We start from the raw sequence: 25849 nt of genomic DNA, 5'->3' as shown, positions 1-25849 counted from the left end.
GACTTGAGCAATTAACGCAAGAATGGGTAGGATTAAAGGCAAGAAATGATATTTTAATACAGTTTATTCGAATGAATTATAAAAATATTATGTTATAGTTTCTTCACAACTCCATATTATCCACAGTCTCACTAAATGCACGGGAATGTTGCGAACTCAGTTTCGTTTTGTACAAGATTCATGATTTGGTATTGAAATCAGTTCGTGTTAAAAACGGCTAATTTAGTACAAACTCGAAGTAAGTAATCACTATAATCTACAGTCTCATTCGTCATAACATGTTATAATTTATTATACATATGAATTATATCCATTTTTCTAGTATACCCTGGCATTGTCGATGTTATAATTAATGTTGGCATTGCGCCTGATGTGTGAGTGCCTGATGTGTGAGTGCCTGATGTGTGAGTGCCTGATGTGTGAGTTATACGATGATTAATATATAAGAAAATGATGAACGTCAACAGCAGTGAACTTAAATTAAGGTTTGGAAGTAACGACAGTAAGTTAGTAATAGCTTCAAGCAATAAAAGATCTGCGAGAAACACGTGCGATATGTTACACTTAATCTACATTTGATAAATCGCCGCCATGGATTCTTCAAACAAGTGACTCGACTAAATAAAATCTAAACACAAACCATTCGCTGCACGGCAAACAAAAATGTAATTTTCATTTTACTGATAAGTAGAAATTTAACATATAACTTCCTTGTTTGATATAAACTTTCTTTTTATCTTGTTGCATCGCCATCATCACTAATACATGTAGCAATCATGGAGCATCATTCTGGCCATCATGCAGAATACTGTGAAGTAATAGCGGCTTAATTTTGAAAAATGATCTCATCTTAATAGAGTTTACGGAATACATTTACTCGGAACTAACTCAATGGAGTTGTTTCGAATATGCAGTCTGAAATTTAATGGTCGAGGTCGTGATCAAATAAAACAGACCAACTAAAACAGTTTTATAAATTGAATATTCTTGTCATTGTTAACAAGGCGGAAATAATCACACTTATATTTATAGTAAATGAATGAGCTTTTGTTCCTGCATGTTGGAGCAATAGCTTGATGGCGTTTATGGAACACGGCGGAAATCTTCAGTTTAACGTAAAGATATTTTTGGGGGTATTTATTTATTTCTGCGTGTATAAATATATACAATACGTCATTTAGCCTCACTCTTTCGAGAAATATAAATGTTGTGTATAATTTTACTAAGGATTGATGTCCATATATGAATGATGTGTATAATTTTACTAAGGATTGATGTCCAGACATAAATGTTGTGTATATTTTTACCAAACAAGGTTCTTGAGGAAATTTCTTCCTGTTGAATTTTTTTTTCAAAGGGAAGTTCTATTGAATTAAATCGTTGCGTTGTGCAACGTCCTCTACTCCCAACAGTCTAAGCACTTCAGTATACAACAGTATATATTAGAATAGTATATTCAACCGATCCCTATTCCAGTAGTAATGCATGATGGTGTTAGCGGCCATGTACGAAAAGGGCAGTCAGACATGTTTATATGGATGTATGTTGGAGGACCAGCGTGATATAGAATAATCAAAAAACACATTTTTACAAGTTGCAATATGCTCAGTTTCTCTTGGATGAATTGATAAGATATTTGCAGCAGTGTGTGAGCAAATGCTTCTCAGGCGGCGAACTGAGGTGCGGGTTAGCAGCGTTCGACGCTCCAACTTCCCGCGTGTAAATGTCCATGCCAAACTGGCCTTCTTCTGGGAAAGTTAAGCTGAAGGTTACGATGTCGTCCTCGACGCGGTGACTTACGAACTTGTTGAGGCGCTTTTCTTCGTAGCCGTTGCGGTGCAGCGTAGCCATGAAGTCTGTGAGTGGTCGCGTCATGCGGAACTGGAGAAACCGAGCGGAAATTGCACAAACATACTTTTTTTTATAAAATTATACATGCAATATGATATTCTGCTTCTGATTTTTTCTGATACTGCCCTGCGTTTAATTGACAGTGCGATCCTTAATTTAGCGTCAACTACTCGTACCTTTGTTAGTTTACAACTCACTTGAATGTTCACATTCCGTACAATTTATAGTACAATACTACTTTCAATATCAACTACATACACACACTGTTGGCAGTCTGGTGCTCTATTCAACGTCAATCCTACGTACTGTTGGTTGTCTAGTATTCACTTTAATATCAAGCACTCGTTTACAATTTGCTACTCACTTTAATATCAAGCACTCGTTTACAGTTTGCCACTCACTTTAATATCAAGCACTCGTTTACAGTTTGCCACTCACTTTAATATCAAGCACTCGTTTACAGTTTGCCACTCGCTTTAATATCATCCACTCGTTTACAGTTTGCTACTCACTTCAATAGCAAGGACTCGTTTGCAGTTTGCTACTCACTTCAATACCAAGCACTTGTTTACAATTTACCACTCACTATAAAACAACCCTTCGTTAACAGTTTACCACTCACTTTAATGTCGACTTCCCTCCCAGCGAAGACGAGGGCGTCAATATGCGTGACAGGCTCGAGGCCAAAGAGGCGCGTGGCCTTGACAGGCCCCCACTCCCCAGAGGCGCAGTCTGGCAGAGGCACCATGACGGTCTGCAGGTCCTCACACACGATCTTGAACTTGCAGACGCTCTTGAACTTCATGGGCTCGCCGGTGAGGTACTCGCGCGGCGTCACGGCGTTCGCGAAGATGTCGAGCAGCAGGGCGCCTGAGCACGGCGCGTGCACGCGGAACGCGACCATGTCACCCACCACAGACTGCCAGGTCCGAACGCAGGTTCAGATATTTGATATTTAAGCTTTACACATAGATAAGTACAGATAGATAAGTACACATAGATAAGTTATATTCAAGCATTATATTAGAATGGATAATAAAAAAAGTCTTATGCGGTAAATGAATATCAATATGAACAATTTAGATTCCTTATCTCAAGGCTGAGTAATATATAAACCAGAAATGTCACGAAAACGGCAACATCAGGCAAATTTGCATTCTAAATATAATCTATATGTAACATAAGATGAGTTGATTGTATATCACATAATAAGGTATATTTTTAAAATAAAAATTCAAAGAAGAAATGCGCCTCTAGAGACAAAGAACAGGCTTCCTTAATGTAAGAACAAAGAACTATCGCAGGCACCTGCATGACGAAGCGCTTGAGAGACGTGCCATCGTAAGTGTCTTTGTCAGAGTCGTAGAGTTTGAGGTTGTAGTGGAAGATGAGGGAAGACTGCAGGTCGGGCGGCATGCCCAGTCTTATAGTTGCCGCACCTGCACAAGATGGAATTTAATGGACTTAATTAATTAATTAATTAATTATTTTTTAATTTAATGGTCTACTGACGGAAACTTAGGTTAGGTACCAGATTGCAGGAGGGAATTTATAGTTGCCGCACCTGCACAAGATGGAATTTAATGGACTTAATTAATTAATTAATTAATTATTTTTTTAATTTAATGGTCTACTGACGGTAACTTAGGATAGGTACCAGATTGCAGGAGGGAATTTATAGTTGCCGCACCTGCACAAGATAGAATTTAATGGACTTAATTAATTAATTAATTATTTTTAAATTTAATGGTCTACTGATCGTAACTTAGGATACCAGCTTGCAAGGGGGAATAGGGATAGCTTGTCGGTATAGCTTTTAATGGTAGCTTAGCGCCCGTGAACAAAGTTTGAAGATTTACACTTTAATATTCAGCGCGATTAATCTAAATTTCTTCCATTTGTAATTTGAAGGAAAATAAATATTGACGTGTAAATATATAGTCTAGGTTTTACTCAAGCTTCGAGCGTGCTCATCAACATCAGATGTAGAATTTGCAACTTCGGAAGAGTTTGCAGTAACTAACAAACTTTTGTGAATAGCATTCGTTAACATTAAATAATACTGATTAGTGTAATAAATAATGCTAGAGACTGCAACACTTCTACATCTACTAACGGATACAATTTTCCGAGAAGTTATGTTGATTTTTCCGAGAAAATTATGGTTAAAATTGCCTCACGAAAGAAAATGAGCAATGATGACAATATTACTAATGGATACCCAAAAGTAACATTAATGGAACGGAAATTAGCAATTTTTATAGTAATTACTTCTAAACACAAGTAAATTAACGTTAGAACATTTTCAACGGCACAAACTCGAGTTAATACGAAAAATAAAATGTTCATAATAGAATGAATACAAAAATATATCACGGAGAAGATTTTAATGCCGCTCTCAATTATTATGATAGTAATTACTAATTAATAATGATGATAATAGTACTAGTATTAATAATGATATTAAGTATACAAATTATAATTTAAGTAGTAATATTCGCGGTGGTAATTAATAATAATAATTATAATAATAGTACTAGTATTAATAATGATATTAATGATAAAAATTATGATTGAAGTAATAATATTTAAGGCTGTGCACCTGTTGAGTCAGTGGTATTAATAATGATATTAATGATAAAAATTATGATTGAAGTAATAATATTTAAGGCTGTGCACCTGTTGAGTCAGTGTACATGACGGCCTTAGTGTCGTCGTCAGGGAAGTAGAGGCCGTAGCGGAAGAAGAGCGACCGTACAAAGGGCAGCTCCTCGAAGTCACGCAGGGAGATGGTCGTCTTCAGCAGCTGCCACTCAGACTGCAGAGGGTAGAACTCGTAGATGAACTCTTTGGGATCTGTCAGGAAGTAGTGGTCGTCGTATTCGTACCTGTAATAGAGACGAAATTCGAAATTGGAAATGTGAGGGCGAGACATCTAAAGTTGGTTACAAATTGTCATAGAATTTTGAGGTTGATAGATAAAATCGCAGTTGTCATTTGGTTTTGGGAGATCACGTTAGCCGATGTAACGATTATTCGATATACTTCAGAACACAGCGAAGAACTCTTTTAATTTATAAATAAAGTAATTTCATTGCTCGTGTTAGTGATCCCTAGCATGATGAATATTAGCAATCAAGTGAGCATGTTTTATTATTGACAGCCAATGGAGAAAATGGTGTAAATGAGCGAAAAATTCCCTTGAATTGACCTCGAATTATGTCCTTGTTTTTGAAAAACAATGTGCATAATAAAAAGCGTTTGAACGGAACTAAAGGTAAAGTATATACTTTTTTATTTAAATTTTTTTATAATATCTGAAATAAAAATTCAACCTCGCCCATGCCTAAGGAGTTAAATCTCAATCTGCACAAAATCATCAGTCAACCATAATTTAATGATTCCAAACAATCGTCATTGCTTGCGGATATGAAAGTTGAAATTAACATGCAACGAACAAGAGATGAATAAAGTAATAATACATGCAGTGGAAGATGTACGCACTTAGAGTGAAAGGTTAAGTAATTAGTCAGATTTTCAGGTCACACAAACCTTAAGTTGTTGTCCTTTTTCCGTTTCTCTGCAGCCCTGTGCCGGAGAGAGTGTAAAATATACAGTGTTTAGGAACATCTCTATAGAGGCGGTCTAAAAACTTCGGTCAGATCAGGGGCCACACTTTCAAAACTCGCTAAGTGAACGTAAGTACTTACGCTCTATTTTCTTGTCTATGATTGGTGGATTTTGCTTGAAAGGCCGTCAATGATTGGCTGATAAACTTACGATCTCTTAACTTTTTTAAAAGTATAGGCCCAGGAGAAGACAGAATCATGCTCGCCACGCAAGGAAAATAAAGAAACTGATTGGGTTTATCGGCTACGTCAAAGTCAGTCAGGATGAGAAATAGTTCTATTTACCAGATTGAGAAATATTACTACAGCTTGAGTTCAAGAAAGTGCATTAAGTTTACTTACACATACAAGAGAAGTTAAGTACTAACGAGGTGTGTGAGTATATTGATCTTCACAACCCGATTACGGTAGATTAGAGAAGCAGGTAAGAAGGATAATGCACCGATTGGTTTTTGTGCTAGTAAAGGTTAATTGGTAAATAAATTACATTCACAATTCTATTATTGTGGAAAATAATGCTATTTCACTTTCCCTGGCAACAGTGAGCTCCAAAAATCGAACTTAAACAGTGAATAAATATATACGAGATAGCACGTCAAAGATATGGGGTGAGTTTATATTTTACACGAATAATTCAAACATCACTAAAATATTTCACGAAATTTCGAATAATTTTCTGCGTCATAAAATGGAAATGCAATATAATACGAGAGTTAGTTTACAAATAAGAGGTCATCAAGGTCACCAGTCTTCAAACTTCATAATAATTGAAAAATTTGCAATTTAAATAAGAAAGATTTATGTACGTGCTACACAAAGTGCAATCAGTTTCACATGCATTTTCATATATTAAAGGACAATGAGAAGTTGACAGCGAAAACAAGGATATTGTGTCGTCAAGATATCATTCACTTACAGAAATTCTTTGTTTACCAATATTCACGATTCGATTGATTCTAGACTTTGAATTGCTAGTCATTCGCGTTAAAGTTATCATACGACTTCATTTTACAGCGAAACATCCGACTAGCCTTATGTAGATGGACTGAAATAACTCCCCGCATTCATAAAGTTAAATTCGGCTCGATAATGACAGATTTACGACAATTTTGAGGACGATGACGCACCAGAAACTTCCATTAACGTGTCAAGGCTTTTTTTGACTTACCTGAGATGTCAATTATTATTTATTTTGGTGAAAAAGTTGAAGACCGTATTAGAAATCATTTATATAAGCAATAAAATTTTAGATTAAAAAATAACGATGCACATCACAAACGAATTTTTTGAGGCTTTCTCGTTGTCGTACGATCTTCGAGAGTCCTGGCTAAACTTTCTTATCTAATATCTTTCTAATCTATACTCTCATCTAAGCTAAACTTTCTTATCTTGGCGCGTCTGCCACCAACGCTCCAAAAATTCAAAATCTTTCCATACTTGAGACCATCACATGAGGTTCGACATGTCGACGAGAATTTTTTTGTAATATATTTTCATGGTTAAAAATATCTCCCTTCAGCGTTCAATGACATTAGAATTTTACGTACCTGAAGTTATTATTCATAAATGTTTGATTATTAATTTTACACCAATGCAGCATCACTTTCAGGTACATGGGTAATTTGATAATCTCATTATACGTGCTCATCACACTGAAGTAATCGATTAAGAGCTCATCAACGTACATTACTCCATTGAAGCTAAGTTATCACATTACAAGCACCTGATACTGTTCCTCGTAAATACATTATTATTATATTTTTGACACCACGGCGAAGCAATCGCTCATGAATAAATGATTAAGAAACACTAAAAAGTATTTCTTTATATAATTTTACGCATCTTAGACCATTACAGCCCAGAATTTAGCGACCACCTCGCACTCACCTGAGACTGTCATCGTAAATGCATGATTATTATATTTTCGACACCACAGCAAAGCAACCGCTCATGAATAAATGATTATGAAATACTCATAAGTATTTGTTTATATAATATAACGCATCTTAGACCATTACATCCCAGCATTTAGTTATCACCTCGCACTCACCTGAGACTGTCACTCTTATTCCTGTTGCCAGCCTTGGGCACCTCCTTGGCGTTGACGAGGTGCCGAGCTCCCCAGTTACACTGCACGAAGCGCCACGCNAAATTCAGTTGAGTATCAGTTTACTCTTTTCATGACATCTTATGAAGTAAAGTAAAATTTCACAATATTACAAACTATATAGCTCCGTAGCCCTTAATTATTGACCTGAATAGCGAGCTATTGGAATTCAGATGTGCATCAGTTTACTTTATTCGTAAAATCTTCCTGAGTAAAAGTCACATTCATCAATATTACATACTATATAGCTCTGTAGCCCTGCAATATTGACCTGAATAGCGAGCTGTTATAATTCAGATGTGTATCAATTTACCTTTTTCGTAACATCTCTCTAGGTATAAGTATAGTTCATCAATATTACATGCTATATAGCTCTGTAGCCCTTAATTATTGACCTGAATAGCGAGGTATTGGAATTCAGATGTACATCAGTTTACCTTTTTCGTAAAATCTTCCTAATTAAAAGTCAAATTCATCAATATTACATATGTAGCTTTAATTATTGACCTGAATAGCGAGTAATAGTTAATTTCAAAATTCAATAAGTAATTAATTTGAATAAATTAACAAATAAATTCAATAGTTCCTGACATTTTGTAAAATGTTTTTTTAATTAACAATCGTCGTATTGATTTTCAGGCGCTCATCGATTATCATGAAATAATTCCCCTGATATTTAGTCTAATACTTGTACTAACATAGAATTAACATCAAACAATTCAAAAATTCAACAATTCAATTCAAAAACAATTCAAACAAAAAAAGCGCACAAGCTAAAGCCTTTGAATTAATTAATTGAATCAATTAACGCGATCTTCGTAACAAACGGTCACATCAAGCAGACGGGCAGCCTGACACGAGATCGTTACTCATTGTGCATTGCAGTTTCCGTGATTCCTTGCTGGCTTAGGAAATGATTCTTCCGTTGCAATAAGTCTTTGAAAATGTTGGTCGCCATGCATGAACGCAAAAATTGACGCATGAATGGCATTAGTGCCATAGGAGTGGCATGAATGGCATATGAATTGAATAGGTGGCATAGGAATGACACAAGTTACATAGAAGTGTAATGAATTGAATAGGTGGCATAGGAATAACACAAGTTACATAGAAGTGTAAACGTGTACTGAGACACATTTTAGTGATAATTTACCTCGCATTATTATAGCAAGACAACAACATTATAAGCAAGACAGCATCACCAGAGTTCCTTTCATAAGGGTTCGAGTCACTAGTATAATACATATTTTCGCAAATGTTAGCAGCAGAACCGGTCATGACAATTTTCATTCCTAACCTCATAATTGCTTTCAAAGTGCGCAGTAACTTCGGGGTTTGTCATTTCTTTTCGATTTTTTACATATAAAAATGGATTGTTTCAATTTATCTTTCTAAATTTCCGAGCATATTGAACGTCGTAGGAAATACTCCACTCTTGGTCAAATACGTCGATCATCAAATCTACGATCCTCGTAGGAAATATATTCACTAATTCCTTGTCATATACTTCGATCTTCATTTCTGCGATCCTCGTAAGAAATATATTCACAACACTCCTTGTCATATACGTCGATTGTCATATCTACGATCCGCGTAGAAAATATATTCACAACACTCCTTGTCATATACGTCGATCTTCATATCTACGATCCGCGTAGGAAATACATTCACTACACTCCTTGTCATACACGTCGATCTTCATATCTACGATCCGCGTAGGAAATACATTCACTACACTCCTTGTCATACACGTCGATCTTCATATCTACAATCCTCGTGGGAAATATATCCACTACACTCTTTGTCATACACGTCAGTTTTCATATCTATGATCCTAGTAAGATATATATTCACTAACTCCTTGTCATATACGCCGATTGTCATATCTACAATCTTCATAGGAAATATATTCCCTACACTCCTTACACTCCTTATCATACACGTCGATCTTCATATCTACGATCCTCGTAGGAAATATATCCTCTACACTCCTTGTCATATATAGTCACATTTACGTTCCGGTAGCCAAGGCTCAGGCCGCGGACCAGAGTGAAAGGCCAGAGGCCGCGGCTGGTCAACATACCGGCCGCTGAGGCCACTACTTTAAAATGTTCTCTGTTGCGTACAAACGTCCTCTGGTTGCTACACTCAATAGTTTACGTATAATTTGAGTTGAAAGTTATGTTCCCGGAGAGAGACATACGGCGGTAGAGGGTTAAACAGTGAATAAATAGCAGATATAAAGTCAAAGATACAGGGTGAGTTTATAGTTTACAGGAATAATTCAAACACCACTAAAAAATTTCATGAAATTTCGAATAATTGTCTTCGTCATAAAATGGAATTGTAATAGAAATAATGTAGAGAGTTAGTTTACATATAAGAGGTCAAACTTCATAATAATCGAAAAGTTTGTAAATTAAATAAGAAAGATTTACGTGCCGAACAAAGTACAATCGGTTTCACATGCGTTTTCTTACATTAAAGGACAATAAGAAGTTGACAGCAAAACAAGGATAGTGTCGTCAAGATATCATTCATTTACAGAGTAACTCGTCGTTTACCAATATTCAAGATTCGGTCGATTCTAGACTTTGAACTGCGAGTCATTCGCATTAAGGTTAGCGTACGACTTCATTTTCTGCATCTGAATTTCCATCAACGTTTCAATGTTTTTTTTGACTTACCTGAGACATCAATTCCTATTTATTTTGGTTAAAAAGTTCAAGACCGCACCAGAAATCATTTCTATGAACAATAAAATTTTAGATTTACTGAAAGAAATGCACATCAAGACCAAATTTCTTGAGACTTTCTCTTTGTCGCACGATCTTTCAGGAGTCCGGGCTAAACGTTCTTATTAATTTATTCTTATAATAAGATCTTTCCTTTCCAATATGTTATTTTTAAGAACTTGGCGCTCTGCCACATCCTCTCCAAAAATCCAAAATCTTTATTGACGTGAGAGCAGCACACTTGGTTCGACATGTCGACGAGAATTTTTTGAGTAATATATTTTCATGGCTAAAAATATCTCCGTTCAGTATTCAATGATATTAGAATTTTACGTACCTGAAGTTACGTACATATATATGTTTGATTATTATTTTTACACCACTGGAGCATCACTTTCAGGTATTGGATAATTTGATAATCTCATTCTTCGTGGTCATCACACAGAAGTACTGGATCAAGAGCTCATCAAGGGACATTAGACCATCAAAGCTAAGTTATTACGTTACAAGCACCTGATACTGTAACTCGTAAATGCATTATTAATATATTTTTGCCACCACAGTGAAGCAATCGCTCATGAATAAATGATTATGAAATACTCAAAAGTATTTGTTTACAGAACATTACGCATCTTAGACCATTACAGCCCAGAATTTAGTTATCACCTCGCACTCACCTGAGACTGTAATCGTAAATGCATTCTCATTATATTTTTGACACCACAGCAAAGCAACCGCTCACGAATAAATGAATACTACAAATACTCAAAAGTATTCGTTTATAGAAAATAACGCATCTTAGACCATTACAGCCCAGCACTTAGTTATCACCTCGCACTCACCTTAGACTGTCACTCTTATTCCTGTTGCCAGCCTTGGGCACCTCCTTGGCGTTGACGAGGTGCCGAGCTCCCCAGTTACACTGCACGAAGCGCCACGCCCCAGCCACGTACACGGCGTTCCAAGAGTTCCTGAACCTGTTGTCCTCGAAGCGCACGCCGGGCTGGTAACCTGCCGACTTGCTGTAGCCCTTGATCACCACGCAATGGAGACCAGCGTAGCTGTGGGCAGACAGGCATGTAAGTGTCAAATGTGTCGAGGAAAATGATGCATAGGTGGGTGATAGCTATGGACGTAAGGGGTATCATAAGGAAATCCCTCATCTTGTGTGGTTTTACGACCGTATCTTTTCGTTCCGAGTTTGACGTGCGTGATCAGAGAGTGCGGCAGCACTAATCATCGTGAGTAGCTGTTATCAAAGCATAACAAATAAGATCATTGACTGGCAGATTTGTTTCATGAGAACGTTACTAACCTGCTGAGTTGTTTGAAGAGAACGTCACTAACCTGCAGAGTTGTTTGAAGAGAACGTCACTAACCTGCAGAGACGTTTGAAGAGAACGTCACTAACCTGCAGAGACGTTTGAAGAGAACGTCACTAACCTGCAGAGACGTTTGAAGAGAACGTCACTAACCTGCAGAGACGTTTGAAGAGAACGTGGTAGCTCTCAGTGCCATATTTGATGCCTCTGAGCAGGGCCATGGGGGTGTCGCCATGTGCAGTGTCGTCAAAGCTCATGCTGTTGAGGTTCTTCACGGTGATCCAGCGGAAGATGGTACGGGCTTTCTCCACGTCAGACGAGCACTGACCAACTAGCAGACGTACCAAATCTGTGAAAGTTTTCTGGTCTTCTTGCGCCACCTGGAAAAGGTTCAACGATGGAAATTATAAGTTTTAGTGATGTTCTTTCAGACGGAAATATTTATGCTATTAACTTGTTGAATGCATCATTCCATTCATTCAATTATAGTCTATAGGTCATCTAAACGACCTGAAAGTCATGCTATATTCAACACGCGTGCCTCATCAAGTATATGACAATCTTGTGGACCTCAGCAAATTCGTCTGAGTTGCTGTCTCTTCATTAACTGTTCGCAATCCTAACTTGCCGCAATTCTGACGTGTACCAATATAACCTTAGCTCTGTAATCATCTTACTATTAAAACGACTTTTTTTTAGCATTATAAAGTATTAAAATACTCAGTAGACCTTATTACGCTGTATATGAAGCTGGTCGACTGTATTAGTCATGCTGATAAATTACCTGATGCGATTCAGATGTGCTAGTTTCCTGTGTTTTTTTTTGTAACATCTTACTAGCTAACTGCAAAATTTATACAAATTACACTTTACAAAACTCTATAGCCCATTAATATTGTCCTAAATATCAAGCTGGTCGACTTCATTAGTCGTAGTGATTCCTTACATAATGAAATTCAGTTGAGTATCAGTTTACTCTTTTCATGACATCTTATGAAGTAAAGTAAAATTTCACAATATTACAAACTATATATTATTGACCTGAATAGCGAGCTGGTCGACCTCGGCGAACTCGTCGGGGCTGAGGTAGATGTCAGTTTTGGCCTGGGGGGGCGGCAGGGGCGGCGGTGGCTGGGCCGGGTACAGCCGAGCGTCCGCCTCTGAAGGGTCGAGGGCCTCGAGGCGTTTCTCTTGGATGAGCTTCATCATCTCCTTGCTGTGCCGCTCCACCAGCGCCGCTGTCGCCGCTCTGCACGCGGACGTTAATAACAATGAAAGATTAATTAAATGATTGTAAAACAAAGACGCAGTAGAAGACCAGTGATATCGTACGAAGAAATTAAAATAAATATTAATTTTACATTACAGCAAATTATATTATTCTGCAGTGGGGGCAAAGCTTTGAACGGGTGATATTGTGAATTAAGGTGTAAGAAAATATATACATTACTCTACAGTAAAGGTGTTGATTTCTACGTGGGTGATTTCATTAATTGAATAGTGCAAAAATTTCACTAAATCTCTTTGTAACCTACGGGTTGTAACTGTAATGAAACATAATAAAAAACAAATCATAAAATACCAAATATGACATAAAAACCAAAACCTAATAAAAATATATAAAATAAAACAGAAATAAAGACATGAAACTAAATTGTTCCGCAGCGTACGTGTTCCGGTTATTCCGATTTTGTACGGGTTATATTCAACTAGAGGAGGGAATTGAATGGCCCCTCAGTATAAGTGCTGTATTACGTATTGCTCTTTTTATATAGGTTGACGTCGTATTTATAAGAAAAGAAAATGGGTAAAGTTACGCAGCATCTTCAGCGTTGCATTCACTGTTACCTTAGCACTGTGTTCCGTTTATTAAATGATTTTCTTATATTTTAGTGAATCTCATTATATATCTAAAAATTAAAAATTTAAATTTTAAGACCAATATACTGTACGAAGATCCACATTGAATGCTGAATGGAAAAATTTAATTTGGTTAGAATAATCCATTGCAGACTTTTATGTCAGACGCACCTCTCATGTTCGAGCATTTTTCTAGTGAGCCCTTGCTTGGTTTGGTCCCTCTTAAGCGTCATGTTCTTCTCAAGTTCTTCCTTCTCTCTGTTGTGACGCACGGTCAGCACTTTGGCCTCTTCTCGGTTGCGCTTCTTCATGGCCAGATCTCGTTCAAACCTGCCAAAAAACGCATTATTAGGTTTGATGGAATTTTTATCACAGTATTTTTATCACAGTATTATCACAGTATTATTACCACAGTATTATCACAGTATAGGTTTCAACATACTCAACGTATAGGTCAAAACATACTCAAAATTTTATTTGCAGAATTTTAAATAAATTTTTGAGTCAAGATCAAAGGTAATTAAACGATCACCTCATGAACTCACCAATCTTTAAGACCAGCCCGTACCTCATTTCGAGAGAAAATTCCGTAATTTTGGAGCACATGACTTGCCTGGATATAATTTCAGTGCACCAACATTACCAAGACGTTATCTCAGTCCCCACGACTCACATAAAAATAATCTCAGTCTCCATGACTCACCTGGACGTAATCTCAGTCCCCATGACTCACCAAGACGTAATCTCAGTCCCCAGGAGGTAATATAAGTCCTCAATGGCTAGCATTGACATAATCCCAGTCCCCATGACTCACATAGACGTAATCTCAGTCCCCACGAGACCCTTGGACGCAATCCCAGTCCCCATGCCTCACCTAGACGTAATCTAAGTCCCCATGACTCACCTGGACGTAATCCCAGTCCCCATGACTCACCTGGACGTAATCTCAGTCCCCATGACTCACCTGGACGTAATCCCAGTCCCCATGACTCACCTGGACGTAATCCCAGTCCCCATGCCTCACCTGGAGGTGATAATGGCCAGCTCGGCCTCCCACTCCTCGCCGATGACGGTCTGCAGTCTCTGGTCCTCAGCCTCGCGCTGCTTGGCGAACCGCTGGTACAGGTCATCCTCCTCCATCCTGTGCTTCATCTCCATTTGTTTTTGCAGGGACACGTCCTGAAAAATTAAGTATTGTATTGTTTATTTATTGTTTATTGGTATTGTTTAACGTTTGATAGTTCAAGTTTATTTGCTTAATTGACAAGGCCAATTTGAGAAACATGTGTAAATTGATTGCAGAGACACGTCCTGCAAAATCAGGTATTGTTTAACGTTTGATACTTCAAGTTTATTTGCTTTCTCTACAAGCCGAATTTGAGAAACATGTATAAATTGATTAAAGTTTAATATAAACTTGTATTAGGAAGTGAGGAAAAGGTTCGTTCTGTAAAAACATGAATATACATTTTTCAATGTAAAACGTTATGCATTAAAAATTCAAGCGACTTAGTAATGTCCACTTTTTTCTATATTTCAATACTGATTGCCCGCATTTGAGTCTGGTTCCGAAGGTGGTCGCAAGATTCATGAAACTTCGTATTAGGCTTAAAAATTTCTTCGAATTATTTCTTACCTCCAAAAAAGTAATCCATTAATAAGTAAATCTAAATTTGCTCAACTGAAGCTGTGCTCGATATGGTATTTAATGTAATAAATTTTAACGGAAATTCCGAAATAATTCGCTGTTTCCAAATTCCAAAGAGGAATTGGAGCCAATAAGGAATATATAATATTATAGGTATATTAAAACATGCATACATAACACAGCAAATATGGCTGCACTATTTTAGCTGCCACAGTGAATAAATTTAGTATTTGCCTCACTGACTTCTATAGGACAATTCTTTGATATTTCTTAAATCCATGTCATTCATATTTTTCAAATAAAAGTTACCCTTAAATTGTGAAAGCATCTGAATACTTTCAGAAGTTTTATTATCCAAACATGTATTATTCTACTTTGCTACTTTCCTCGCTGCCTCATCAAAGACGACAGCAAGCCAAAGTTCACGAGCGGCTGCACCACTTTCCATCACGCGCCGCAGAAACGAGACGCGAAGCTTTTTTCGCTTGCACCCGTGGCTGAGAAACGCGCGCTCGCCGTTCCCGGTCAGACGGCCGCTCGACCGACGCGGGAGAAACGTTTGGGAGTTGCGCTCCACTGGAGCTTCTGGAGCAGCTGCTGGAGACGTGGTTCATAAGAGGGGAATGCAGGTGGAGCAGCAGGTGGAGCAGCAGGTGGAGCAGCAGGTGGGCTGCAGCATCGACTGTAGCAGCAAGAGAAGCAGCGAGTGTATCAGACGGTGGAGCATCGACTGTAGCAGGAGATGGAGCATCGACTGTGGCAGCAAGCGAAGTAGCGAGTGTAGCAGACGGTGGAGTATTGACTGTAGCAGGAGATGGAGCATCGACTGTGGCGGCAAGCGGAGTAGCGAGTGTAGCAGACGGTGGAGTATTGACTGTAGCAACAAGTGGAGCATCGTGTGGAGCAGCAGATGGATCATCGCGAGGAGCATGAAAATAGCTCTAAACGAGCAATTAATGCATTACGGGAGCGATGCAGCTGGTGGATCTGCAAGCCGAGCATGAGAATAGCCGAGTACTGAGCAGTTAGTGGATAAAGGTAGAGAAGCTGCAAATATTGCGTGTCGATATAATAGAAAACCGCGAGGCAGAAACGTTTAAAAAAGTAGCGAATACAAGAGTGACTGAAGCAATTAACTGGGGCCTAGGCACGGTGTAGCGATGCTTAAAAGTTCTCACACATAAAGCTTCATTTGCAACGCCATTGAAGAACCGCTGTACCGTAGGGCAGATAAACCTAACTACATTATCGTTTATAAGAGGAAATTTAGTCGAAAAAAAAGTTAACTTTTACCAGTGGACTGCGTATTAAAGAATCAGGTAAACACGTAGCGTCCCACTGATGCCGTGGGCCTTTTAATGACAAATTAGTCGAATAGTCTCACGTCCATTCAGCCAATACACAGAGCATCGAATTGCCATCATTGTGTATGACGCGCGCTATTGTACGATGAAGTTTTGTATTATGTGTTTGTTCTGCAGTGCTGCGTTGAACAAAGGAGTTCGTTGTCAGTGAATTGTGATCCGGCAGCACCTGTGTTGCTTGTAATTAGCAACGGTAATCCGCTTTGCCAGGGAGCTCTTGGCATGCAATCTCACCAATGTTATTTGTTTTGCAGTTTAACCAGCAAAAGTTCCACTCATGATGCGGATATTTAAGCAAAAGTTTGACTTAATTGGCTATATTAAATACCATGCGTTCAAGGCATGAGGTATGGTCACTTATGATCAAGTTATGTGATCTGCTGCACGACGCTTTGATAAAAAGTAAAAAATATAAATACGATTTAGTTATCAAGAGGAGCACACGTCAGATCTGCGAAGGGTGGGGGGTAAGCAATGAAACAAATATCTCATTTATCGATGCTAATCACGAGGAAAATATTCACCGTTTTTAGTATGTGTATGGTTAGTGTTAACTGTATTACGTCCTCTCATATAGTGACTTAACAATGGGATCTGTTACGAAAAGGACATGATGATGTAAACGATGATAATGATCTGAATTCAAAATTTCAGATAACCAGTTATAAATTGATGAAATTTTTATATTTTCTGTCTGACTTGCACAGAAAAAAACTCGACCGTGTAAACCATTAATTTGATGAGCTCAATAAAACACGACTGCGTAAATACTGTGAATGAAAACTGGTCTGATATTCAATGTAATTGTAAGAACAATAAATGAGTTGACGTTGCCAACTGATGATGGTGCGACGTTCAAGAATGTTTTACTTATGAATTAATTTTGCACCCAATTTCTTAAATTGTGATAGCCAAGGCGATTATAAAAAGTTTTGCATCGACATATGTTACCCTAAATTTCAACTAAAATTCGAGACATATTTCTTATATATATAAATAACTCCCGATTCTGCATATGCAGTAAACAGATGACAACACCTAATTCATTACGATCAAAGAACTATGCCGAAACTCTTGATAAAAAATAGCACATACATTGTGTTTGCTTTTCTAAGACAGTCGACAAATTTACTCTTCGAAGAATAATTGATTTCAGAACTAGATGTGATCAAATGTAATTTATATAATTTTTAAATCGCTGTTCAAACATTTAAATAAAAAATATAACTCAGTACTCACTGCAGTGAGTGACAGAGAGCGCATTTTCTCGTCGACGAAAACTTGAGGTCACGGACGGACAGAAAGACGGACATGGCGAGCACAATAGTGCATTTTTTCCATAAATGAGAAAATGCGCTAAAAAAACTATTTGAATATTTCGAATGCATGGAAGAAGATCAAGGACCTCCGGCCAAGAGAAACGTACATGTGCACACGCGCGTCGTATACGTTATACATGACCGCGCACAAGCCATCTCCATTACGTCGATTAGACGCCGTACAGCGGCCGCTATACTACAGCTGGTCGACGACGTAAGGCTGCTGGGTTGTGATCTCAAATAAATTTAATTCAAGTCTGAGATATGCGAAGTTAAACTCATGATCTAAAAAAAATTTTTAATCTTTTAATTATTAATGATTCCTTGATTTTGAAAATTTTGTGAGTACCAAGAGAAATAATTCAATAAGTAATTAATTTGAATTAATTAACAAATTAATTCAATAATTCGTGACATAATGCAAAATGTTTTTTAATTAACAAACATGGTTTTGGTTTTCCGGCGCTCATCGATTACACTGAAATAATTCGCTTGATAAATAGTCCAATACTAACATAGAATTACCATCAAACAATTTAAAAATTTTCCGAATGAATAAATGAGCGCAGAAGCTAAAGCCTTTGAATGACTTCAATTAACGCGATCGTAGCAAACGGTCACATCAACTAGACGGGAAGCCTGACACGAGATCGTTACTCAATGTGCATTACAATTTCCGTGCTTCCTTGCTGGCTTAGGAAATGATTCATCCGCTGTGGCATTAGTGCTATAAGAGCGGCATGAATGGCATGAGAATTGCATAGGTGGTATATGAACGACACAAGTCGCATTGAAGTGTAAACGTATACCGAGACACATTATAGTGATAGTTTACCTAGCATTATTTACGGGACAGCAACATTATTAGCAAGACAGCAACACCAGCGTACCTTTCTCCAGAATTAGAATTGCAAGTAAAATATTTTCATAAATCTTAGTAGCGAAACCGTTAATGATAATTTTTATTCCTGACCTCATAATTGCTAGCTAAGTGCGAGATGACTTCGTTGATTGTAATTTTTTCCGATTTTCGTATAAAATAAATTGCTTAAATTTATCTTTCTAAATTTCCGAGCAAATTGAACTTCGTAGGAAATACATTCACTACATTCCTTGTCATATACGTCGATTCTCATATCTACAATCCGCGTAAGAAATATACTCACTAACTCCTTGTCATATACTTCGATCGTCATATCAACGATCCTCGTAGGAAATATATTCACTACACTCCTTGTCATATATCGTCACATTTACGTTCCGGTAGCCAAGGCTCAGGCCGCGGACCAGAGTGAAAGGCCAGAGGCCGCGGCTGGTCAACATACCGGCCGCTGAGGCCACGTCTTCGCCAGCCCGCAACAGATGCAGGAATTTCGACTCCTCCAACATATCCTTACAAGCGCCCAGTCACCACAACATTATCACACCTGTCGTGGGTAAGGATTAATCGTAAAATTTTCCTTCGAGCGTTAACTTTCATCAAGCAAGTGACCGTGGATAATTTATTACAGAAGTCAAACAGTTTGAATTTAACCTTTGAAATTTAATTTATTTTGGCGTCAGTATGGATGTGAGCATATTTCTTGATTATTCTGGAACTGTTTTCAATCATGTGAAAATAATTTATCCATACATTGAAGTTGAAAAAAGGACGAAAGCTCAAAAATAATGCTTTTGTTTAATATATTCAAAAACTGTACCTAAAACTACAGAATAATCAAACAATTAGGTATAAAAAACTAGTCACGATTCGAACGTGTTTTTAATTTGCTCGCATTATTAACTTAGAAGCTAAATAACTATGTGCTTCTATATGTGCATGGTTGAAAATCATTCAACGCGAGAAATATTGCTGTTGAACAAACAAAAAATATTGTAGAGTTTCAAAAGCTGCAAGTGAAAGTCAATCTCTGGTCTCTGAATTACAGACCAGCAGGCGTACATATGTCCAGCATCAGGGCACGGACTCCATCAAGGTCGTATAGAAGAATATAAAGGTCGTTCGTTGCTCCCAGCTCTGTGCTATACCAGGGCTTCCATTAACTTTTTTGTGAGATTAAATAGCAGGAATCATTCATGTAAGGTTGAATCTGGAATATTTTAAACTGATCAATGATGCTCCATTTCATTAGCTGAACAATGACAACATTTTTAATAATATTCCTGACAGACATTCATGGATTGGTGCTTTGGATTATGCGTATATGCAAAACGTTTAAAAAATACATGACGGTAATGAATGAAACAGGAAAAAATCAAGAAAAAAGTATATTCCATCTAGCCGATAATGCATTTGATCTAGCGTTATCAATATTGGACAATATGATATCGACTAACTCGTGAAGTTCTCGTCGAAATTCTATCAATCTGAACTGGAGTGAAATAAATTTAAAGCTTTGGCTTATAAATAATTAAATATAAACACGATGTATATTTATATTAAACACGTTATATATATATAGGGGAGTCTCCAGTGAGGCATCAACCGTGGCCCTTCCTGGCAGCGGGCAAAAAGTGAAAGGGNGATCTCTAGAGTAATAGCAGTACTATGATCCAGGTTCTCCTCGAGCAATAGCAGTGCTACGAGGGATCACTGGTTTATTGATGAGTTCTTAGAACGTGATCTAGCAATGCTAGATTGATACGTGGTCTTTATGGTCCAAGCTAGTCAAGATATGTGAGTGTAATCCTGTGATTTTCATTCATAAGATCAGTTGAACTTTCAAGAAGTGTAATTAGAAAGAAACATAATATTCGTCTGAGACGGAGTCACGAATTAGATTAGTTTTGTAATATTTTTTTAGATGTTCGTAAGCAAATAATGAAAACAATAAATAAATAAATGAAATTATGCAAAGAAGAAAGTGTTAAGTAAATATTCCAGTAAGATATTGAAAGGTCTTTAACTGCTTGCACGGAAACTGCTATTGTTCACGAGATTTCCCTGCCAAAAAATGTATTCGCACATATTTTGGAAAAGAGGGGTTGGTGAAATTATCTGCATTGAACTAGATTGGTTGCAGGACTCAAATTAACATTCTGTATTAAGGTCATAGCAGCTCAAAAATATAAGAAAAATTGTCTGGTGATTCATTTTATTGCCGTAGGGAGAAAGGAGTTGCATTGAATGCAATGGGAGCGCAGGTATGCGCACTGCACGGAATGCTACGCATACTGGTTTACAGGGGACAGTGATGCCATGCATGACTGTAACATTAGGTCACATAACCTTAACTGAACCCAGAACACGCGAGTCGTTCTAAGACTCGTTTTTCATTTGCAGCTCCTGCCGACTGCACGAGGGGGGTACCAAAGACACCTCATGAACTTGTGTGCAAGCCACTAGTTCAGAAGCAGAGTTATGCTGAACGAATAACGCTGGTCTGAACAAGTGCGGTGACCTACATATAATCAGGTATAAAAACTCACTGCGGTATGCAAATGAAGTGTGCAAGCCTCGTGAAGAAAGTAAAAGGCCAGAGGACCCTGGAATCGGAATGAATGGATCGATTCCGCGTTTCAGCAAATCGATCTTCATGAAACAATCCGATTGTTTCATAATGATTCACATAGTTGAATTGTTATTTTACAAATATTGATCTTCACTAGTTATTTTGAGTTGAAAATTTATTGATAAATTCAGCAATTATTATAGTCATTAATTAGATTAATAGCCCTAAAAAATAGTTTTGAACATTTTAGGAATTAAAATTTAATTTTTCTTCAGTTAAGCGGCCCTGCTTAACCAAAAATTTTTGCCATTGAGGACAGGTTTCTTCAGAGCCTCACTTCTTATTGCTTGCAGAATGAGCCAAACATGCTATATTGTTTTTAGAACTCGCGAAATACGTAATTGCGAATTACGTGAAGTTGAGCCAAATATATGGAGTCTACACATTGACACTTCACGAAATTTGTATCTTCCTTGCAAATTAAAACAAGAAGTTAAGTTTAAGATCGTCCACAGTGTCCTTACATTTACAGTTCAGTGAAAGATATAACAGTCATTTCTAATTGAGATCCTCATAATAATTGATAATTTTTCAATTTGTTTTGAAAGAAAATGGAGCAGGGTGCTTTATTGGCCGGGGAAATGGCTGGGGAGGAATTATTCCTGTCCTACTTTTCAGTGTAATTAACAAGCAACATGCGGAGAAAAATTTCCTCAATAAGGATAATAAAGAGATTGGTGTCCAACTTTCGGGGCAATTAGCAAATTTCCAAAGAATAAAAATGCTATTTATCCAATTATATGTCACTGTATACAACGGTGACATGTAATTTGTTTCTCATGACAAATAATAAGCGTCTTCCGTTCCTGAACTAAATTGACGTCAATCAAAGCCAGCTCATCCGGCTTCACTTGCCGTTAAAACACACTAGCTTTCTCCTTTTATATGAATAATTTAATGAATAAGCACTCAGTTTTAATCATTGGAATATTAGCCTGTTGGAAATCAATGTGATATCACGTAAAATGAACGTATATTATGCGAAACTTATTTATGGACGAATAGATTGATTAAGTAAAATGTTGAGCTATCTTTATATGTGAGAAACTTTTTCCCTCACAATTGAAAACGTTAACATTGACATGATAACATTAGTAAATCGAAATGCTTATTGAATATTCAGGATCATAGCTCATTATTTTCAACATGTCAATCACAAGTCCCTAAAAGATACTGAAGAAAATCATAAGATGGAAACCTACTTTCGATGCCTGGCGTACGGCCGGAAGCGGAGTAGCGCGCAGTGTAACGTCTTCGATGTCGGGGAAAAGGGAGCATAGATGACAATAATTTCTATAGCAACCGCATCGATTTTAGAGAAAGCGAGACTAGAAATAAATTACGTCAGAAGTGGAACGCGCGTTGAGGCAGATCAGCTCACTTCTCTTGGAGAAGTTTCGAGCGTGAAATTTTTCTAACTCCGACAAAACCGGCCATTGAGGCTCACTAAACGAATTCCAAACGCTTTCCAAATGATAAAACTATTTTCTTTTTATTTTTTGAAGAGAATACATCGAAAAAAAAAGAAAATATTAAATTTTTCATTATTTTTGCCCGACAATAAAGTTTGTGTCAACGAGGACTTGGAGGACCTGAAGCGATGGAGGACGACGAAGCAACAATGCTATAGTGCAACTTAGATAAAAAAAACGTGCGATAAGGTGCAGTTGCACCTTATCGCACTTATAAGGTGCGACTGGTTCTTGTGCTGTGCAGGAACCGACAAAAGAAAGCAAAAACGAAGCGAGATCACAAAAAACGCGAACAGCCTTTGCTCATGAGAAGGTCTCGCGCTATCGGGAGCCGAGTAAGTATTGATGAATTCTTGTGAAACTACGAACGCCTTCACGAAAATGCCACAGCGTATGTAGGTGCATAGACAAGCACACTTAAGAAAAAATGTATAAGAATCTTAAATAGATACATGTTTTAACTACGAATGCATGAATGAATGCAGGTACAAATGCAGGTACAAATGCATGTACAAATGCATGTACAAATGCAGGTACGAATGCAGGTACAAATGCAGGTACAAATGCAGGTACAAATGCAGGCACGAATGCAGGCACGAATGCAGGTACAAATGCAGGTACAAATGCAGGTACAAATGCAGGTACAAATGCAGGTACGAATGCAGGTACAAATGCAGGTACAAATGCAGGTACAAATGCAGGTACAAATGCAGGTACAAATGCAGGTACAAATGCAGGTACAAATGCAGGTACAAATGCAGGTACAAATGCAGGTACAAATGCAGGTACAAATGCAGGTACAAATGCAGGTACAAATGCAGGTACAAATGCAGGTACAAATGCAGGTACAAATGCAGGTACAAATGCAGGTACAAATGCAGGTACAAATGCAGGTACAAATGCAGGTACAAATGCAGGTACAAATGCAGGTACAAATGCAGGTACAAATGCAGGTACAAATGCAGGTACAAATGCAGGTACAAATGCAGGTACAAATGCAGGTACAAATGCAGGTACAAATGCAGGTACAAATGCAGGTACAAATGCAGGTACAAATGCAGGTACAAATGCAGGTACAAATGCAGGTACAAATGCAGGTACAAATGCAGGTACAAATGCAGGTACAAATGCAGNCTAATGTACTCACCAGGTACGAGTCTATAGGTCCTGTCTCTTATACACATCTAGATGTGTATAAGAGACAGGCTCTGAAGAGGGGGTCGCTAGTAGTACGGCAAGAGGGGGTGTTGGTGTTTGAGGGTCGCGACAAGAAGTTCAACAAGAAGACGATTAACACTGCAGAATAAATGAATAACTATTGGAATGAGACTCAAAACATTGATATTATTAATTATGACGCCGGCCACACCAACGCGATCCGTTACACGGGGGGGAGGAAGAGAGGGGGGCTCTAAAGAGGGGGTCGCTAGTAGTACGGCATGAGGGGGAGTGTGGGGATTTTGAATGTCGCGAGAAGAAACTCAACAAGAATAGGATTAACACTACAGAATAAATGAATAACTATTGGAATGAGACTCAAAACAGTGATATTAATAATTATGAAGCGTCTGCTATACTCACGGGAGTGTGAATGGGCTCACGCGTCATCAACACATAGGATAAATAATAACATCAGACGTGTGCGGCTACGGAAAAATGCGACTCGGGTTCTCAGGGGTCGTGCTATCAAAACATGGATAATAAAAAATGATAGAAAATCGAGAGATGAAAGAAATTATAGAAAATCGAGAGAACATGAGATTAAGATTGAGGTTAAAAGAACCTGGAACACACGGGAATGGGACTTGGAATAGGGATTGAAGAACACTAAACTCGGGAACACGGAACTCGGAAGAAGTATAGAACACTGGGCACGAGGATATAGGATTAAGAATTAGGATAGAGGCGAGAGTATTCAGATATAATAAGAGCCCTAATGAAGGGATAAGGCTTTGATAAGATACAAGTAGGATTAAAGCGCAGTACATATAGCCACACAGCCCGCAAGGGTACTAGGTATCCTAAATAAGTCCTGCGCTAGATAAGCGAGTAGGCGAGGGCTGGGCTGCATGAAGATACATTGGAAGAGAGTAGAAAAAACGTATAGACATGGATGCAGGTATAGGCACTGATGGAGGCATGTATGGGCACTGATGGAGGCAGAGGGGATGGGGGCAGGTATAGGCACTGATGGAGGCAGTGGAAATGGAGGCAGGTATAGGCACTGATGGAGGCAGAGGGGATGGGGACAGGCATAGGCACTGATGAAGGCAGTGGAAATGGAGGCAGGTATAGGCACTAATTAAGGCAGGTATAGGCCCTGATAAGGGCAGTGACGGCCCATATCAGGAAGCGTGCGTCGCACGTCCGAGTGACGGAGAAGCAAGAGCGCCGCCTACGCGAGGCGTCACCGCGTATTTCTTCTCGTGCGAATGTGAAGCCCATTTTGGGCGGCGCGAATGCGACGTATTGATGTTTGAATATTTTAGGCGTATGCTGCAATATTTATGCGCATGTTGCAATATTTATGCGTATGTTGCAATATTTAGGCGTATGCTGCAATATTTATGCGCATGTTGCAATATTTATGCGTATGCTGCAATATTTAGGCGTATGCTGCAATATTTATGCGCATGTTGCAATATTTATGCGTATGCTGCAATATTTTAGGCGTATGCTGCAATATTTATGCGCATGTTGCAATATTTATGCGTATGCTGCAATATTTAGGCGTATGCTGCAATATTTATGCGCATGTTGCAATATTTAGGCGTATGCTGCAATATTTTAGGCGTATGCTGCAATATTTATGCGCATGTTGCAATATTTATGCGTATGCTGCAATATTTAGGCGTATGCTGCAATATTTATGCGCATGTTGCAATATTTATGCGTATGCTGCAATATTTTAGGCGTATGCTGCAATATTTATGCGCATGTTGCAATATTTATGCGTATGTTGCAATATTTAGGCGTATGCTGCAATATTTATGCGCATGTTGCAATATTTATGCGTATGCTGCAATATTT

General features: G+C 38.0%; 1 protein-coding gene across 1 annotated transcript in view; it reads right to left on the bottom strand.

Annotated features, from left to right (window-relative positions):
- Nucleotides 1-431: 431 nt before the first annotated feature.
- The window catches only part of LOC108679900 (hillarin-like), a 37313-nt gene continuing 11895 nt past the window's right edge, over nucleotides 432-25849 (bottom strand). Inside the window, exons 2-12 of the mRNA XM_047884605.1 lie at nucleotides 14529-14683; nucleotides 13676-13834; nucleotides 12686-12893; nucleotides 11798-12024; nucleotides 11206-11383; nucleotides 10054-10062; nucleotides 5404-5429; nucleotides 4531-4739; nucleotides 3160-3290; nucleotides 2474-2770; nucleotides 432-1881 (exon numbers count right to left, since the gene is read on the bottom strand). Of these exons, the coding sequence (XP_047740561.1) occupies nucleotides 1606-1881; nucleotides 2474-2770; nucleotides 3160-3290; nucleotides 4531-4739; nucleotides 5404-5429; nucleotides 10054-10062; nucleotides 11206-11383; nucleotides 11798-12024; nucleotides 12686-12893; nucleotides 13676-13834; nucleotides 14529-14662 (1854 nt within the window). The 5' untranslated portion in view covers nucleotides 14663-14683 and the 3' untranslated portion in view covers nucleotides 432-1605. The remainder of the gene's footprint in view (nucleotides 1882-2473; nucleotides 2771-3159; nucleotides 3291-4530; nucleotides 4740-5403; nucleotides 5430-10053; nucleotides 10063-11205; nucleotides 11384-11797; nucleotides 12025-12685; nucleotides 12894-13675; nucleotides 13835-14528; nucleotides 14684-25849) is intronic.

The sequence above is a fragment of the Hyalella azteca genome, unplaced genomic scaffold (assembly GCF_000764305.2).
Source record: "Hyalella azteca isolate HAZT.00-mixed unplaced genomic scaffold, Hazt_2.0.2 contig1935, whole genome shotgun sequence".
Lineage (NCBI taxonomy): Eukaryota > Metazoa > Arthropoda > Malacostraca > Amphipoda > Hyalellidae > Hyalella > Hyalella azteca.
Note: the sequence above shows the minus strand (reverse complement) of the source record. Positions and strands in the feature narration are given on the sequence as shown.